This window comes from Dysidea avara, chromosome 12 (assembly GCF_963678975.1).
Source record: "Dysidea avara chromosome 12, odDysAvar1.4, whole genome shotgun sequence".
NCBI lineage: Eukaryota > Metazoa > Porifera > Demospongiae > Dictyoceratida > Dysideidae > Dysidea > Dysidea avara.
This window is the reverse complement of record NC_089283.1, coordinates 9,259,011-9,277,188: the sequence shown is the minus strand read 5'-3', so window position 1 is coordinate 9,277,188 and position 18,178 is coordinate 9,259,011. Positions and strand designations below refer to the sequence as shown.

The following is an 18,178-nucleotide window of genomic DNA, read 5'->3' as shown; positions in this document are numbered from 1 at the left end:
ACACGTACACGGTAGCATATAAATGTAAGGCCACTTGATGTTAATTTTATTTATCAGATCAGAAAGTCATCCTACAGGCAGGCAGTGCACAATCTTAAGACAGAATCTTGCAGCTCTCCTCTGTATGCCTTCAATTTTGTTTACAAATAATCCCGTATGTAATATGTGGAGGTCTAAATTTTCGAGAGTAAAGTTTTCACTGTTAACCTCCAAGGCCTTGAAAAAGCGAAAAACTTCCCCTTGAAATATTTAATTATGCTGTATGGCAATGGTTGCAAAGCAATGGTGCCAGTGGTGTATATTACACAATATGAACATATGTCAAGTCATATACAGTATGTTTTGTAAACTTGGGAAAAGTTTTCCGAATACCAGGTTTCATGTCTATGTCTTAAGTTGTTGACCAGGCTTCCTCTGTGCGTGATGACTTTATCATCTAGAAACATATAGTCTAGGTATGCAGCTGATCCCTTGTATATATTGAATTGCACAAAGGGGAAGATGGTTTGTGATGCAAATAGCTAAAACACACGTACTATATTAAAACTCTGATTTTTTTTTTGCTAGCTAATTTTCATACAGTTCTAGTCTTGCTGGAAAAATGAAGTAAAGTAGTACAGCAAACCATCGTGAATATGGTAACCTCAAACCAAAAAATGTGACCTCAATAATAAAGTTTTTTTAAATGAAACACATTAATTTTTAGCTGTAGTTATATGAGCTAGAGGTGGTCACTAAGTGATGGTCCATTATATATGGTTTTCTGTGTACCTGATTATACAAAGTAATAAGTTTCACATGCACATGCAGTCCTGTTGATTGCTTACTACAAATTATGAAGTCAAAGCACAGCATGCGCGCAGTATGTATATTATCTGTTAAATTTAACCGGTCACTGTATAACCTAATCATCAGTTTGGATGACCACTATATCACAGTTCCTATATGGATACAAAGTATATACCCTATCTGATGTACCTCATGGATTGCAGCTAGCTGCCATGGTATCAGAAACAATATTGCAGTAGAGTGGTCATAATATCCAGTCATGTGCAGACTTGGTAGGACGAAGTGGGACATTTCAACTAAGAGTTAGATACAGTACTTAGATTGTACATGGTTATTAATTTTGGTATCTATTGTTTACATCATTTATTGCTCTTGTGAGCTACTGTAACATTGCTAATTGAATGGGAGTAGGCCTAGTACATTCATGGCCACCCCCCTTGGGGTTGTAAGAATGTAGTGTCTCCTAGCAACCAAGTGGTACTTATGATTAGCTATAGCAGTACAAGACATAAACTATTCCTTTTGATAGCTAAGACATTATGTCTAAGCAAACTGAGTTATGGTCAGGCCTATTTGGATGGCAAATATCTGGTGACCAGATATATTTGTCTCTGCATGGTATATGTTTTTCTTGTTACTCATTCTACCAAACCGATAGATCTATGAAACACAAGTAAAACATTACCTCATAAATAATTGACCTATACAGGGCTGGAGCCAGGCTATTTTTCAGCTACTTGAATTTGTGGAAGATCGAGATACTCTAATATCCGGTAGAGCAGTCATCAGAATATACTCTAATAGAACAGCCATAGCAATACTCTAATAGAGCATTCAGTATATAATATAGTCATCTTTCTAATCACACTGCTTATAATCTAGGCCATTAAATATATGTCATGCATTAGCAATTACAATCCCAATGGCTTCTGTATCTCAAAGACTAAACTTTCACTGAATTTTTAAAAGTATATAGAAATTGAATGAATAGGTACTGTATGTCCTTGATGTTAACAAAAAGGAGAAAGAGGCTTTACATTTAAAATAGCTTTCAGATAGAGCATCTATTTTCAAAACATTCTCTGGGAGAGCATGTCTCCAGACCCCATAGCTTGGCACATGCAGTTGAGTATCACCAAGGTAATCTAAAGATCATAGTAGATCAATAAAAAGACTATGACCTCCATTGCAGTCCATAGATAGCTGGACCGCTCAAAATCTCTGGGCTCCAGTCCTGGACCTACACAAGTATACTGTATTTCCTCAAAGTATCGTTGTGGCTATACACCATGTTTTTATTGTAATCAACTTACTACAATCAAAACATGAACTACCCAGCAGTGCAGTACTTCTTAGCTAGTTAACACTTAGCTAGTACGTTCAGATTAAGACTTTGCTTATTGACATTAGCATTCTTGAATGGAGTTAACAGTTTCACTACACCACACAATCTCTTTTCTACCTGTAAACATCTATCAGCAACAATTTTACTCAGATTAGTCAAAGCTTTGTGGCACTGAGCTATTTGAGGGTGGATACAATTCAATTGTATTTTGAGGAAATATGGTAGGTTCTTGTCTTCCTGGGTTAGGCAGCAGGTACCATTAAACAAATTGTACAAGAGAATTTACCTGACTATTATCAGCCATTAGCAAACACTTGGAGTTAACTGCAGCAGCAAACATTTGTTGCGCTGATCAGTGATCACAGTAGTACCGCAAGAAGAAGATGTATTTTGTCATGTTAGGCCGTGCAAAGTTAATTATATGTTTCTGGTCCTACCAATTCCCTAAAATTGACCAGGCTTGCAACTTTTTCATGTGGTAGCTACACTACATTAGACATAGCAATACATGGAATTATAGGGAAAAACAAAGTTAATGCATAAAGTTAGTGCATCTTTATCTTTATAAGAAAAGAGTGTTTATAAGACTTGAAAACCTTTCAACAGATATATTGTATGGTGATTGCACAATTCATTGAGCAAAAAAGTGACAAGGAAGGAACCAGAAACATATAGTTACTCTTTCGTGGCCTTATTTAGTTAAAAATGATATTTGAGAGCACATAGATGATTCATCATCAACTAACCATTGTGGGGATTATCCCAATGGCAGATCCACATAGCGAGCATAGTGGTCTGTATCAATACTAGGACTTGTGCAGTTTGTGCTTCTATGAGTATAACTGCATTACTAGATTCACAATCACCATAACCATAACCATTCTTGGTAACAGCTTTAGAGTTAATCATATTCACAAGCGAGGTAGCTTTAGAGTTAATCATATTCACAAGCGAGGTAGCTTTAGAGTTAATCATATTCACAAGTGAGGTCATGATTAACCATTCTTGGTAACAGCTTTAGAGTTAATCATATTCACAAGTGAGGTCATGATTAACCATTCTTGGTAACAGCTTTAGAGTTAATCATATTCACAAGCGAGGTCATGATAATATTAGAGTTAATCATATTCACAAGTGAGGTCATGATAATATCATGACCTCACTTGTGAATATGATTAACTCTAAAGCTGTTACCAAGAATGGTAAGAAGCCACAGTCAGTGTGGAAGCAATCTGATTGGTACTGCATATTGATACAGATCAGAGAATACCAGACTAGATCAAGAATGGGGAATTTGAGGCAAATCCCACCCCCTTCCTCCTCTGCCGTCCTTTTAGGAAGAGCTATATCACTTCGATAGCCAAAAACAGTTTGTTGCTGAAAAATTAGTGACATGTTGAATATTTTTAGTTTAAAAGGTAGACATATCTCTTCCCTTTGCTGCAAAACCAAACTCACAAACTGTCACCTAGCACCTTTGATTCGTGTATAGTACATGCCTCTAAAGTGTTAAAGCTATTAATAGCTTTTGTAACAGCTTTATAATGCTTAGCTATACATTGTTGTGCTCAAAGCAGTGTAACTAGCAACAATTTTCCTAGTGCATTTTTGAAGGAGCATAACTTATTGTGCTTTAAGAATGCTAATTATAAGCTTGGTTAACACACTAAGATCAACATGAATTGGCTATAAATTGAGTAACTATACAGTGTGTCATAACAGTATACATTACTGGACATAACTATATGTACTGAAGAGTCTATAGTCCTGATCATCCGCCTGCCTACATCCTTTTCTTGGCTAAGGAGTGACCAGAAACTAAGGTATGACTTGGAGTGGCCCTATTATGCTGGTATAATTTTGGTACTTTGAGTATAATTGACAGAACTAGTAGGTTGTCCTGAACATTCAACTTTAGGGGACGTGTCTAGTAGCAGTGAGTAGGTTGCCCTGAGATCAACTTTAGGGGATGCGAAAAGTAGTTTTAGTGTTAGTGATAGGGTCGGGTTCAGCTTTTGTTTCTTCTTCACATTATTATTATTATTATAATAATTGCAGGACTCTGAAAGAGTATATGTGCAATATAGTATCAAGAGTCCATAATAAAGAAGAGTTAAGTAGTTAATTAAGTATAAAAAGAATTATAAATTATAATTTGTTTAAGAAATCAGTAGCAGATCTACGGAATGCTTCAAAGGAATCCAAATTAACAACTGAGTCAGGTGAACTATTCCACAATCTGACAGTAGCTGGGAAGAAACTGAATTTGTGTATCAATTCTTGAAAAAGGTGTTTGATATCACCTTCAATATAATTATATTATATAGAAGTCACTTCACTCGGAGATGTATATATAAGGTAGAAACTAAGGTAGTTGGGTAGCTGGGAGCCACATAGCACAATGGCTAGTACAATGGCTAGCACTCTGGGCTCAAGCACTGTAGGTCCCAGGTTTGATTCCCACTGAAGACATTTTGTGTTTTTCTTCTTTTTTCGTTTGAGAACCTATTTTGTCTTAAGTTATATTATCCTTTTTTTGTCTAAGTTTTATTTTTATTCACGTGACTGCTGGAACAATAGCAACAGCCTATTTCATTATGAGATTGGTAGCTTTCCAAACCTTTATTTGCCTGGCACAACAATAAAAAGCTGCACAAAAACATGTTCCTTCTTTTCCAAGTTGCAAAAATAACACAAACGTGAAGTTTGTGCCGACTAGATAGCACTGCTGACACATTGTCTTTTGCTAAGCCTGTCAATATGCAAGAATAACCGGAAAACAATGCAATAATGGAATATTTAGAGTTGACGGTAAGGCCACTCCAAATAAATTCTCTGTTTCCCGTCCTGGACTCAGGCGTATTTGCATGCGGGCGGGCGGTCCATTTCCATTATTTCATTATAAGATTGGCTAGCTCTTCAACCCATTATTTGCCTGGCACAGCCAAAAAGGTAGTCTGGCGCCGCCCGCCCCTTCGCAAAAAGTAAGGGTCTGGTGAAATACAAATACCTAATCATTTCAAAAGGAATTTAATTAGACAGCGCACGTAATGCTTGTTACGTCAGATAATTGCACTTCAATTCGAACAAAAGCATTGTGTTGCCAAGGCGATTTCTGTGTGAACGTCATTGGCATGCACTAATTGGCTAGCGCCGAATCTGGGCGCTAGAAATGATTTAGTATCTGTATTTCACCAGACTCTTACTTTATGCGAAGGGGCGGGCGGCGCCAGACTACCAAAAAGGCTGCATAAAAGCATGTTCCTTCCTTTGTACGTTACAAAAGCAACACAAACGTGAAGTTTGTGCTGACTTGATAGCACTATTGACACGTGAGCTGACACTGTTTCAAGATGGTTTATACTGAGCCTATCAGTATGCAAGAATAACCAAAAAATAATGGAAGAATATGGAATAATGGAATATTTAGAGCTGGCAGTAACCAGATGCGGGCGGTGGACGGGAAACAGAGAATTTATTTGGAGTGGCCTAACCAGATGCGGGCGTAGTCTGGCGCCGCCCGCCCCTTCGCAAAAAGTAAGGGTCTGGTGAAATACAAATACCTAATCATTTCAAAAGGAATTCAATTAGACAGCGCACGTAATGCTTGTTACGTCAGATAATTGCACTTCAATTCGAACAAAAGCATTGTGTTGTCAAGGCGATTTCTGTGTGAACGTCATTGGCATGCACTAATTGGCTAGCGCCGAATCTGGGCGCTAGAAATGATTTAGTATCTGTATTTCACCAGACCCTTACTTTATGCGAAGGGGCGGGCGGCGCCAGACTAATGCGGGCGGTGGAAGGGAAACAGGATGCGTTGTCGGATTTTTGGCATGCCAAAAATAGCAAACAGGCTGCTTAACATGTACAACCAATAGTTCTTGGTGTCACGGTGTGGTTGGCAAGTGATAGATAATTAACTAACTTTGATGTCACGTGATTACAATTCCATATTTGGGAGTCGCTGTTGAATCTGTCGCGGTGGAGGTGGCATAAGCTATACGGACGTTAGACTACTTGGACGCCTGAGTGATTCTGACATGGCCATACCTCAAGGTATGATGTGAAACCGAGAACTGAAGCAGAAGACAATTTGTTATGCTGGTACGAGTGTTAATTAATCTAAAAAATTCGCGTGAAACTTTTCACGGTGCACGTGTTACTGATTGATGATTGATTGATTTATAAATTACCCTCTCACAATCGGTAACTTCCGTTCTTCCTTGCCAGAGCAGCATACAATACAGACAAATACACATAGCTAGCTGTGTAGCTGAAGGTATATAGACTAGCTACGAGACTGATGCCCCTATCGATGCAGTGAGATGTGGGCCCATAGCGCCTAGGCCTCGGCGCTATAGGCCCCAAGTAAATTTCCCTTTTGCAAGGTCTGGACAGAGAGAAGGATGGGGCCATAGGTTTCAAGTGACGTCACAGGGTACAGCAGTAAACGAATGATGTGTGACATTTCAAGGGGGTGACACACAGGCACTCACTGACTGTAGGTAGATCTGCGACCGTGGTCAAAGTCTTGACCTACCGAAATTTCACTTTGACCTGTGACTAAGAGTCTTTTTCAATCTTTTAGCGGCGATGTTTCAGTACTTTTGATTGTGGGTTGGAAATTTTCACAATTAACTTGGCACGAAATTGGTGGCCTTGACCTTTGACTTAGACTTTTACCGTGGTCGCAGATATACCTACAGTGAGTGCCTGTGTGTCACCCCCTTGCATTTGTACAGGTGCAATGTACATTTCATTGTTGTACTGTTCAGTAGTAAGGTAGTTTCTTTAGTCACTAACATACTAGAAAAGTGACATGCCTGTCTACTTTCTCCATTTGTGAGTTTGTTATTGTGGCGTAGAATGGTGGCCGTGCGCTGCTTCGTTCCTTGTAACTGTGGTCTGGCAGGCAGACAAACATTCGAGTTTCGATGATTTAAAAAAAATTCTATATCTGGCTGCCTGTAATGTTTTCTTGTTACTAATGCTGTATTTGATGTTATACTGATTATTCTGTACAGGTGATTTTCATCGTTTAAGATGTTTCTAGGATGATTTTTAAAGGCGGAATTTTGGGTGGCATGTGTCATTTTGGGGGATCCCTATACTTAAAACAGTGCTACCCTGCTTGATATATCATACAATACAATAGTACAGTATAGTAAGGACCACAAAGGTTTGGGCATGGCCCATGAAAAACATCACCTACCCACATCTTCAGTATGGGATAAACAAGAGATTAGTATAGAAAATTTGCAACAAGTTTGCCTAAAGTACTGGCTGGCTGTGGTTTTTGACATCTCGCTAAAAATCACATGCATAGTAGCCCTATCCTTTGAGTCCCTCTGTACAAAACATGGGAATTCGATGTCCATCAAATTTGGAGGATACTGTACTTGGGGATTAGACTAACTCTAGGTTTTATTGAAATGATCTTATACACACAGATATTTTGGATACCCTTGATGTGGTACAAGAGAAGACTTTTACTGGGATTAAAAATCAGGATTATGACATGCTTGAGAACACCTTCACTGAAGACTGTACATTTATTCCACCTGGCAGCATACCACTTAAAGGACGAGCTGGTAAGAACTATCGACCATGCACTGTATGTCATCTCTGGGAACAGCTGAAAAGTATGACATTATCCTACCTGGTAATTATTATTATTATTAAAGCTTTACAGTAGCCAGCACTGAAGGTCTGACAGTAACATGTGCTGCAGCCTTTGGATTAACCTAACCTAACAAACTGGAACTGGAGACTTAAAGATTACATGACCTAGCTAACAATAAGGTGAAACAGAAAAGGGCCAAAGAAAGGGAAAAAAAAAATCCCTCCTGCCCCAGGATACCACCCAATGTCTAATCGAGTGCCACACTCAGTCTCCTCCAGGAGGGATGGATTTTCTTCCTTTAAACCTAAGTATTTATTATTATTAAAGCTTTACAGTGGCCAACACTGAAGGTCTGACAACAACATGTGCTGCAGCCTTTGGATTAACCTAAGCTAACAAACTGGAACTGGTGATTTAAAGATTACATGACCTAAGTAACAATAAGGTGAAACTGAAAAGGGCCAAAGAAGGAAAAAAAAACCTCCTATCCCAGGATTCAAACCGCAGGCCACCCAATGTCTAGTCGAGCGCCACACTCAATCTCCAATTAAGTCTATAAAATATTATGCGCTGTACAAGTGGATAAGGTTATTGTGCCTTTGCATTTATATGAATACATTCAGTAGTTTAGACATCATGAATACCCTAAAATACATTGGGTTATGAAATTCATGAGCTTTTTAAAAAATTGCTATGTTTACTGCTTGACAGTGACGGGTGATCAAAGATCTAGATAATAGAGTGATTACCATGCATTGTTGTCCATTTTGTCATGATTCTTTGTACCAGCATACATTAATATGGTTGTTTGTATTTACCATATATACTGGATGATAAATTTGGTGAATGGCCTGTGGTGCACAACCCACAAAATAATATAATAAGCTTATATTAATATTAATAGTGATGGCTCATTCCATATAGCTATTGACATTCCTTCTGGGACACAAGTAAGCTGCTTTACGACTGGCGTTTAGCTGCATTTGCTTTAATAGCCAATCATGCAGTATCTTGTGTTGCTCATTATCATGTAACATCATGCATATGCCAGCTGTTCAAGTTAGCCCCCTACTGTTATGGATCTTGTTATGTTAGACTACTTGTTAATTTTAACTATGGATGTTATATAACTAGATGAATGAAACATTGAAATTTTAAAGGGGAATAGGGATCGCTGAAAAAATCCATGAAGCAAGAAGGGATCTCTGGAGTGGTAATGTAAACCACAAATCTCTATTTTGACTCTCTGTCAAGATTTTGTCATGTTCTTCATTCATCATCGTGAGACGAGTCAAAATAGGGATTAGTGGTTTCCATTACCACTCCAGCAATCCCTTCTTGTTTCATGGCTTTTTTCAGCAATTCTTATTCCCTTTTTCAACCTTTTTATTCATCTAGTTTATATACATTTTATTAATCCAGTAATGGATTTGTTTAATGAAGGATATAGTCCTATACATATAGTAAATGCTTCATTCAGTACACACATGAAACTGATTGCAATGTGCATACATAGTTTCCTAATATGAGCTAAGAGAATTTACATTACTAGTGCCTTTAGTAGCTGTCAAATTCATTGTTATCAGGTATGCTTGACTGCATTATTAAAGTATTTACATGACTGCTCTATTAGAACAGTTTTATTAAAACCTTCCCATGTGCAATAATTTGTTTATTTATTTAAAAGCTTTACAATGCTGGTGTATCAGCACTGATGGTCCACTGGTATCCTACCAGCACTGATGGTCCACTGGTATCCAGTGTTGGGCAAGTTACTTTGTAAAAGTAACTAGTTACATATTACATATTACTTGCAACTGAACTATTTAGTTACAGTTACATATTACCCATAAAATAAAGTAACTGTAATAATATTACATATTATATTACTTTGTGTCCACAGCCTTAAGCTGTCATGTATGAAACTACCACCTTATCACGTGACATGATTGCGTTGTTGGACAATATGCAAATTTGGTTATAAGTAAGAAGCTGGTGAATAAGCTTCATTCAGTAGGCCTCGTTACTTCGTTGTGGCTAGCCGTTTCTCAAAGGACAACTAACGAGATTAGTAACTTCGTTATTTGTAGTAATAATATTACGTAATATTAGACTCGTTACAGTAACTATATTACTTAGGTAACGCGTTACATTTGTAAGTAAAGTAGCTTGCGTTATATTACCTGTTTTTATAGCGTATTTCGTTATATTACTTTGTTACCATAAAAGTAATAATATTACGTAACGCGTTACATAAGTAACGCGTTACTCCCAACACTGCTGGTATCCTACCAGCACTGATGGTCCACTGGTATCCTACCAGCACTGATGGTCCACTGGTATCCTACCAGCACTGATGGTCCACTGGTATCCTGTACTAGTGGCTAGAAGTTACATTATATACAATTAATCACAAACTAAAAAAGTCACTTTACAACAGTTTTCAGTACAGACTAAGTTTCCTGGCATACATATACTGAGTTTAAAAGAACAGATCACAGTGACAACATGAAGTGCACATCAGCACGCTTTACTCTATGTGCTATCATTTATGGCATCACATATGTAGGGGAATTTTGACAAAAAGCGACAGTTTGGTTTGGGCTGTTTTCATTCGAAAAATCAAAAGCAAGTTATGAATATACACAATGATCCATTCAGCAAGCCTTGCTATTTTCAATCCCTTGTGTATTGTGCTATGTCTGTGAAGCAATATAATTATAATAATAAACAAAATGGCAAGTTTCACTTTTGTCTGAAATACACATACTGTTTCCGTTTCACCTGATACTTACTAGTGGACCAATAGTCATTGCAAACAGCCACTAGGGGGTTGTTTTGAGTTGAAGGATGCTTTTCAAAGTGGTTTTAGGTGTAGGATTTTTGCAAAATAAATATGGGCAATCCCTATTATGAATCCACTATTGTGGATTCTAGAGCTCGAATCTTCTTGTTTCTCACTTATGATGTGCATGCATGTAGGCTCTGATAATTTGGTAAATTAATCTCTATGTTTACTCTTAACTATCTCCATATACGGTAGTTGTTTGACAGCCATAAAGTAATTTGTCAGATGATTTTGTAGCTGTAAAATGGATAGTAAAGATCATAAATTCTTTTCAATAGAGACATAAACGAGGACACATACACACACATGCACATGCACACACACATATTTTCCCAATATCTAAGTTTTCAAACTTTCTGACTAGCATGAGAAAACACCATTGTGCTTAATAAATGCATGAACTGTTGCCAGCTGAACAGTTCATGCATTTTTAGCAGCTACAGTACAAGGAAAAGCGATTTAAAATCAATTTGGTAGCTATTTGTGGTTATGTATATATATATAATACGTACAGCACATCACTGTGTTGTGTCAAATTTGTAATGAAAAATTATCCGTTTTACAGCTGTGACACTAGCAGCCAAGGGAATGAATAAAATGGGAGTTTCTGAAATTAAGATTACTAAAAAAGAAAAGGCAATACCAATGGGAGAATACATCTTCACTACAGGAGAAAGTGTTATGCTAGACAAAGACAGTAAAGTATTGGATGAACCCTAGTAAGTGATAAGGTTAGATACACATTCTATTTTGCAATAAAATAAACTGTATGAGTGCTACATTTTAATTGATTTGGATGCACTCAAACAAAGCTCAAATCAATAAAACAATGATTTAATAAGCTTTACTGCAATTCTATGATATCCGAGAGTTAATAAATAATTAGTGTTGCACCGATAATTGGTTCGATAATTGGTTCAATAATTGGTATCGGGTGATATTGGGTACTAGCAGATTAATCAGTTTTGATTAAATCAAAGCTGATGTTAATCTCCACTGCGCTGTGTAGTATAATGATGTGGGGGAGGCTATACATAAGTTATTTGGCATTTTAATTAAGATATGTGTTGGTGGTTTAGTATTGATGGTTTAGTGGTGACTACAAGCCATGCCCATAATAAACTGTCAGGTTTTAGGCCATGCCCAACAGTAAACTGAGGTTTTAGGTTTCTATGTAGTACCAGCCACTTGTCTCAGCTGTATAGCAGTAGTGAATGTACTTAAAACCTGTTTACCGTGAGTAACTTATACTTGTGGTATATATCTAACTTGACATTTTAGCCTAGAATGAGCTATATATCAATGGTTATGTTACTAATATGAGTCATTTAATCATGATGAGGATGAGTGTTAGTGTTATTAGTGTATATCGGATCGGTTATTGGTATCGGCTAATTATGTTGTTTAATATCGGTTATCGGAATAATCGGCTAATTTGGATATTGGTGCCACACTATAAATAATAGTGGCATCTCTAACTCTTGATGATATGATATAGAGCTTGCATGGTAATGATTAATGGCTTCCTATACACCATCAGATTCGCCTTTTCATAAGGAGTATGAAAATCTTATTTCGTGTTTGTACAGCGTAAAGCACGTGAGTTATGGGTGCTTATTTACAGTGCAGTAGAAATATTTTTTATATATTTTCACAAACGTGACGGTGTTTTAACTGGTTTAAAGTGCTTTCTGGTCACTTTGTTCGGAGTGTTCATTTTGTAGATTCAAACCTCATTGGTTTTTAGCCATCAGACAATTGGTAAGTGTCTATATAGTACAAGTTTGGTCATGAAATAAACAGATAGCATTGTTTTGGCTACTTCTGGCAATTTTAAATGTTACGCACATCTATGTATATTTTCCGTACACAGCGCTGTACTTTCCTTTCAGTGCTGTATGGAAATAATAGCACTCTTATTCATTTGATCTTTGCCCACGCAAGTACTTTAAAATATTTTATGCAACTTTCCCGTGTATGTACACATTGAATTGAGTCCTGAAAAAGAAAGGTAGATTCTTTTCTCACAAGAATAACATTTCAGCCAACCAGATGATTAGTGGTAGCAACAGAGGGTTCAAGAACAGACACATTCAGTTTAGCTTTATTACAAGCATGGGAAAGTGTTGTAACAGCCAGCCTGTTACATTTTTGGCTTACCATTAAAAAATGTATGGTAAAAAATTTGATTGCATGGTCATTTTAATTAAATATTTTTAGCAGTACTACAAATAAGCCAAATTTCAAAATCTTGAGTAAATCCATTATAAAATAATGTAGTTTAGAACTCAATTCATTATGTAAGTGGATCTCCAGTACATAAAATAGCAACAAGTTAATACAGGCTGCACTGGCTGTACACTTAACACATGTTAATCCTAGAATCATTGCAAATAAAAGCACATAATAACTAAGAAATAGAAGTACCACATTTATTCCCAAGCTAACCCCCTTTAGCAGGAACAAGTAACATCAGCTACCACTTTCATTGGCAAATTTAGGAGACTCACAATATATTACAATTCATGCCTTTTATAGTCTAATTGTCATGTGACCTAATACACTAATTGTTTATTATTTAATACATAAGTATCATGACTGGGGTCAATGATCATGCCACTATCACACATATTATATTATATTGTACTTTGCGTGGGAGTATCAAAGCGATGCCGCGTATCGTATTCTCCATACAGTACTAATCAACTGCATAACAAACTGTACTGTATGAGTCATACAATACAGTTATGCAGCTAATTGGGCAAATACAGTACACTTGGGCAAATACAGTACAGTTATGCAGAGAATATATTTAAGGAATGTTACGTAAGGGTCATTCCATGTCAAGGAATTTAGGGTCACCTCTCGGATTTTGACGAAACTTGGTGTGTTTGTAGTACCTGTGGTGCTTATCACTCATGCAAATTTTTAGCTCCATACATTCCATAGTTTCTGATTTATGACCACAAATATTTTGAATATTTCATGAAAATTTGGTCCATCTCTAGTTACAAAATCAACTGCAACTTTGTACCGGGTAAATATTTTTAAACACAATTTTCACTGATGGAAGACTGTTGATTGACCTTTCCAGTAATCCCTAAATTATTGGATATCTACTTAATTATGGTTCAAAAGTACTTTATTGAAAACTTTAAACCTTCATATTTTGAAAAATGCTACTTGAAATTTTTCAAATTCTTTTGTCAATAATGATTGGGTCATAGTCTATGTTTGATAAAATTTTTGTGGTGGGACCACAATGGGCTCAAGAGATATAATGAATTATGTTGTGGTATGCGGTGGAATTTGCAGTCTATTATTGCTGTATTGGAGTGTACACCTCCAATAACCACTCACAACAAGGCTATGCCAAGTTTGTCTTACAGAGTGAAGGTATCTAGGTACATTGCAACCTGTATTAATGACCATGCACCTGTATTGAGAGACCATCTATAAGCTGCAGCTAATTTATACTTAAATTGGATCTTAATGTATAGCACCAAAGCATCAATCTTTTCTAGCAAATCCAAAAAATGGTCCTTATTAGACAGGTTGACTATAAACGAGATCAACATGCATCCATAAACACATTAATGCTGTAGCATCTCTTTAGTTATACCTTATTTATTAAGTAAAATCTTGCCGTAGTGCACTTACATACATATCCCCACTCTACACTAGTCATGTTACGTACATGGCTGCATAGGTACAACAGACCTCCTCAAAAAGGATATCTGAGTACCTTGATAACCTCATGATCTTGCTTTATAATTGTAGGTACATTTTGGATCCAAGACAAGTCTGTGGTTTCTCAAAAATAGACACTTCATCAATGGTCCAGGGAATAGAAGAGTTACACTATGTACAGTAGATGCATTACTTGTACCAAGAGTTTTTATATTATTAACACTTGCTTGCACCTCATGTGTGATTTATAGTACTGTAATTACTAAAACTAATGGGTTTTCAAAGTATTTTGTGTTCACGTTTTGAAGATCAGTACAGGTAAATGTTAAATATGTGGTCAACATGTTTACTTCCTACGTGAGTATGTGTATGAATTTATGATCAAAGTGGTCGTGAATGTAAAGTAATGTTGTAATTAATTTCACACATTGAGGTACAATTAATGCATGTATATGGTAAAACCCCTCCATTGCTAAGACCATAATAAAGTGCTCATATTACAGAAGCCACAGAAGTATTTTGGTCTAAATGTATGTGCACTGCTAGAGTGGGAGTACAGTGTATAAACAGGTGTCCTGGTTATCAAGGTATCCTGGTTATCAAGGTATCCAGGTATCCCTTCTGAGGAGTTCTGTTGTATGTACCTATGCAGCCACATACGGAACTTAAATATGGCTAAGTCCACTACAATGGGATTCAAATTAATAAAGAAGGTACTTGTAAAGAGATGGTACAACATTTACATGATGTTTATGGACACGTGCATGGTGGTCAGGTCTGTAATTTATAGTCAACCTGTCTAATAAGGACTATTTTTGGATTTGCTAGAAAGGGTTGATGCTTTGGTGCCATACATTAAAGAAGTATAACTTAACTGCAGCACATAGATGGCCTTTCAATACAGGTGGTCACTAATACAGGTTGCAATGTACCTAGACACCTTCACTCTGTAAGACAAACTTGGCATAGCCTTGTTGTGAGTGGTTATTGGAGGTGTACACTCCAATACAGCAATAATAGTCTGCAAATTCCACCGCATACCACAACATAATTCATTATATCTCTTGAGCCCATTGTGATCCCACCACAAAAGTTTTATCAAACGTAGACTATGACCCAATCATTATTGACAAAAGAAATTGAAAAATTTCAAGCAGCATTTTTCAGAATATAAAGGATTAAAGTTTTCAATGAAGTACTTTTGAACCATAATTAAGTAGATATCCCATAATTTAGGGATCATTGGAAAGGTCAATCAACAGTCTTCCATCAGTGAAAATTGTGTTTGAAAATATTTTCACAGTGCAAAGTTGCAGTCAATTTTATAACTAGAGATGGACCAAATTTTCATGAAATATTCAAAATATTTGTGGTCATAGATCAGAAAATATGGAATGTATCGAGCTAAAAATTTGCATGAGTGATAAGCACCACAGTTACTAAAAACGTTCCAAGTTTCGTCAAAATCCGAGAAGTGACCCTAAATTCCTTGTTGATTTGACATGGAATGACCTGTAAACAACACACTGTAAATCGCTAAAACCAGCCAAACTAATACTACGAGTTTGTTCTACGGCTAGCTATAGATTGTATAAACATTTACTGATCGTCTGATCACGAAGCTTTCGAACACGACTCCACTAAGACAGCACGTGCGTGACATTGTAAATCGCTAAAACTAGCCAAACTAATCCTATTAGTTTGTTCTACGACTAGAAATAGATTATATGAACACTTACTGATATCCTTATCACCGAAAATCGCAGCGATTTGAGTACTAGAGAAAGTCACTCCGAGCCAGACGCGACCAGGAAGTACAATATAACACTTAAAGCACCGCCTTGCTTGTGTGTACGAAAAATACAGTACTCAGGGGGTGTCTCAAGGCAAATACAGCACTCGGCTTCGCCTTGTGCTGTATTAGTCTCTCGACACACCCCCTCGTACTGTATTTTCCGTACACACGTGCGGCGGTGCTTTAACTCTAACATGTTTTGCAAAAAGTAGTATAACTTGACACGTTACTTATGTAATTCATTACCCTTAGGCATACATGGTAAGTAGACACTGTTAAGCACACTATTAGCAGTAGACACCTGTTGGTTAAGTGCATATTGTTGAAACAAATTCATGCTACATAGAATGGAAACAAGCCAGAAGTGTCACAGTACATTTGGTGCCTTACCAGGTATCTAGACCACCTGTACTGATGATACATAGCTGCAACTGATTCCTCAAAATTGCCATTTCTTTGACAAAACAAACTGTTTGTCTGAATACTGGTATCCAGATCACATGCACAATGTGGTGGGCACAAATATAGTGTTTTCCTAGCAGAAGCTCCTTGCGGTCACATGTGCACTTTACAAGCATGATAAATTTCACAAGTAATTCTTTTAAAAATTATAAGTGCATGCCTCTATACTAAGTATTCACTGTAGAAGTGTAAAATCTTCAAATTAATTTTGATGGAGCATAATACTGCTATACTGTTATGCAACTGTAAAGATAAATGGTAAAAAAAAAATCTCTTTGTATCACAAAGGAGATGAAAATAAGAATTGGAGAGGGTAATTGGATGCTTGTCGGAATGCCAAAAGGTATGCACCATGGTTATTATAAAATGGTGGCTGTCTGATGCATTGTTTAGCATCATGCCTTTCTGTTGTGCACATGATCAGGCAGGTTGGTAGACAGATCAAAATGTAGTCAGGGGTTTGAGATTTTTCACAATTCGATATTGAACTGTGAACTTTAAGTTTGTTATATGATTTTTCCATAAAGGTATTTTTGTATCTCTATGATATTAACAGCATTTTGGGGATGCCACTTCAGAGGGGGGTTTCCAGGGGTTACTGGAAACCCCTACTGAAATTTTCACCAGCAAAGAAAGCTCAAGTCAATGTATTGCTGCTGATTTGTTGGCAAACACAAGATTAGCATGAACACATCAATCTACATCATTACAGTGGTGGATCTGTCACCCTACCCAAACAATATAATACAAGATAAAGATACTCTAATAGAGCAGTCAGTGAAATACTCTAATAGAACATTCACCACAAAATACACTATTCTACAATTGCATCTGCAGCACTATCCCATGGGTAGACTTAGCTTGTTAAGAATTTTTACAAATGAAGTGTATATGGTCCTTTGTATTAACTTTAGGCTCATAACTGAACTACATGAGTCTGTCACTGATTACCACAGCCCTTGATCAATAATTTGTAGTGATGTGTGTTCCATAGCTAATCTGTTAGCAGGCTAACTAGTTAGAACTGGTTTATATTATACATGTATGATACTGCATGATACAGATGAAGGCGACACAATTATGATCCTTTAATGATACAAGGTACGTATGTGTATGTGATAGTCAGATCATCAGGCCTATAATTATATAGGTCAGTTCAGTAGCTAAAAGTTCACTATAATTGTTATGTAGCACTTAGACCACTGGAATTTGACAATCTGCAAAATTAAATCTTCATTAGTGTTTGAAGGCTTTGCCCCTGAATCTACTTTTTAGTGGAAACCCCCTTTGAAAAACCCCATACATGCACGTTCCTTCCACTTTGTATCCGGGTTCCCTGTTATACAGTACTACTGTACAATGTACTGCATGATTATCTGTTTGTTGCATTCTTGCAGTTTGTATTACTTATAGCTATTAAAATTTTTACAGCTTTGCCCAAATTTGGCGCAGGGATGAAGATGGAGTATGGCGTCACCTGTTTGAGATGCTCAACAGTCAGATCCCTCCTAAACCTCCCAGCAGTTAGATAAATACTCGACACTGTAGAGTTTAGCTGAGATGTATAATAACTATTTTCAAGTCGTGAATTAAATTTGTAGTGCTATACTGTCATTGTCTTGA

At 36.8% G+C, this 18,178-nt stretch overlaps 1 protein-coding gene across 1 annotated transcript; it reads left to right on the top strand.

Moving 5' to 3' along the window:
* Window positions 1-6,078: 6,078 nt before the first annotated feature.
* LOC136240908 (uncharacterized) lies at window positions 6,079-18,178 on the top strand. Its single transcript, XM_066031974.1, has 4 exons — window positions 6,079-6,193; window positions 7,588-7,728; window positions 11,174-11,327; window positions 17,987-18,178. The coding sequence occupies exons 1-4, from the start codon at window positions 6,178-6,180 to the stop codon at window positions 18,081-18,083; spliced, it is 408 nt and encodes a 135-aa protein (XP_065888046.1). The 5' UTR covers window positions 6,079-6,177; the 3' UTR covers window positions 18,084-18,178.

Bases quoted from the DNA above. Each gene is read 5' to 3' on its own strand.
- LOC136240908 (XM_066031974.1), top strand. The intron at 7,729-11,173 runs GTAAGAACTATC...TCCGTTTTACAG, and splicing joins ACCACTTAAAGGACGAGCTG to CTGTGACACTAGCAGCCAAG. The intron at 11,328-17,986 runs GTAAGTGATAAG...AAATTTTTACAG, and splicing joins AAAGTATTGGATGAACCCTA to CTTTGCCCAAATTTGGCGCA.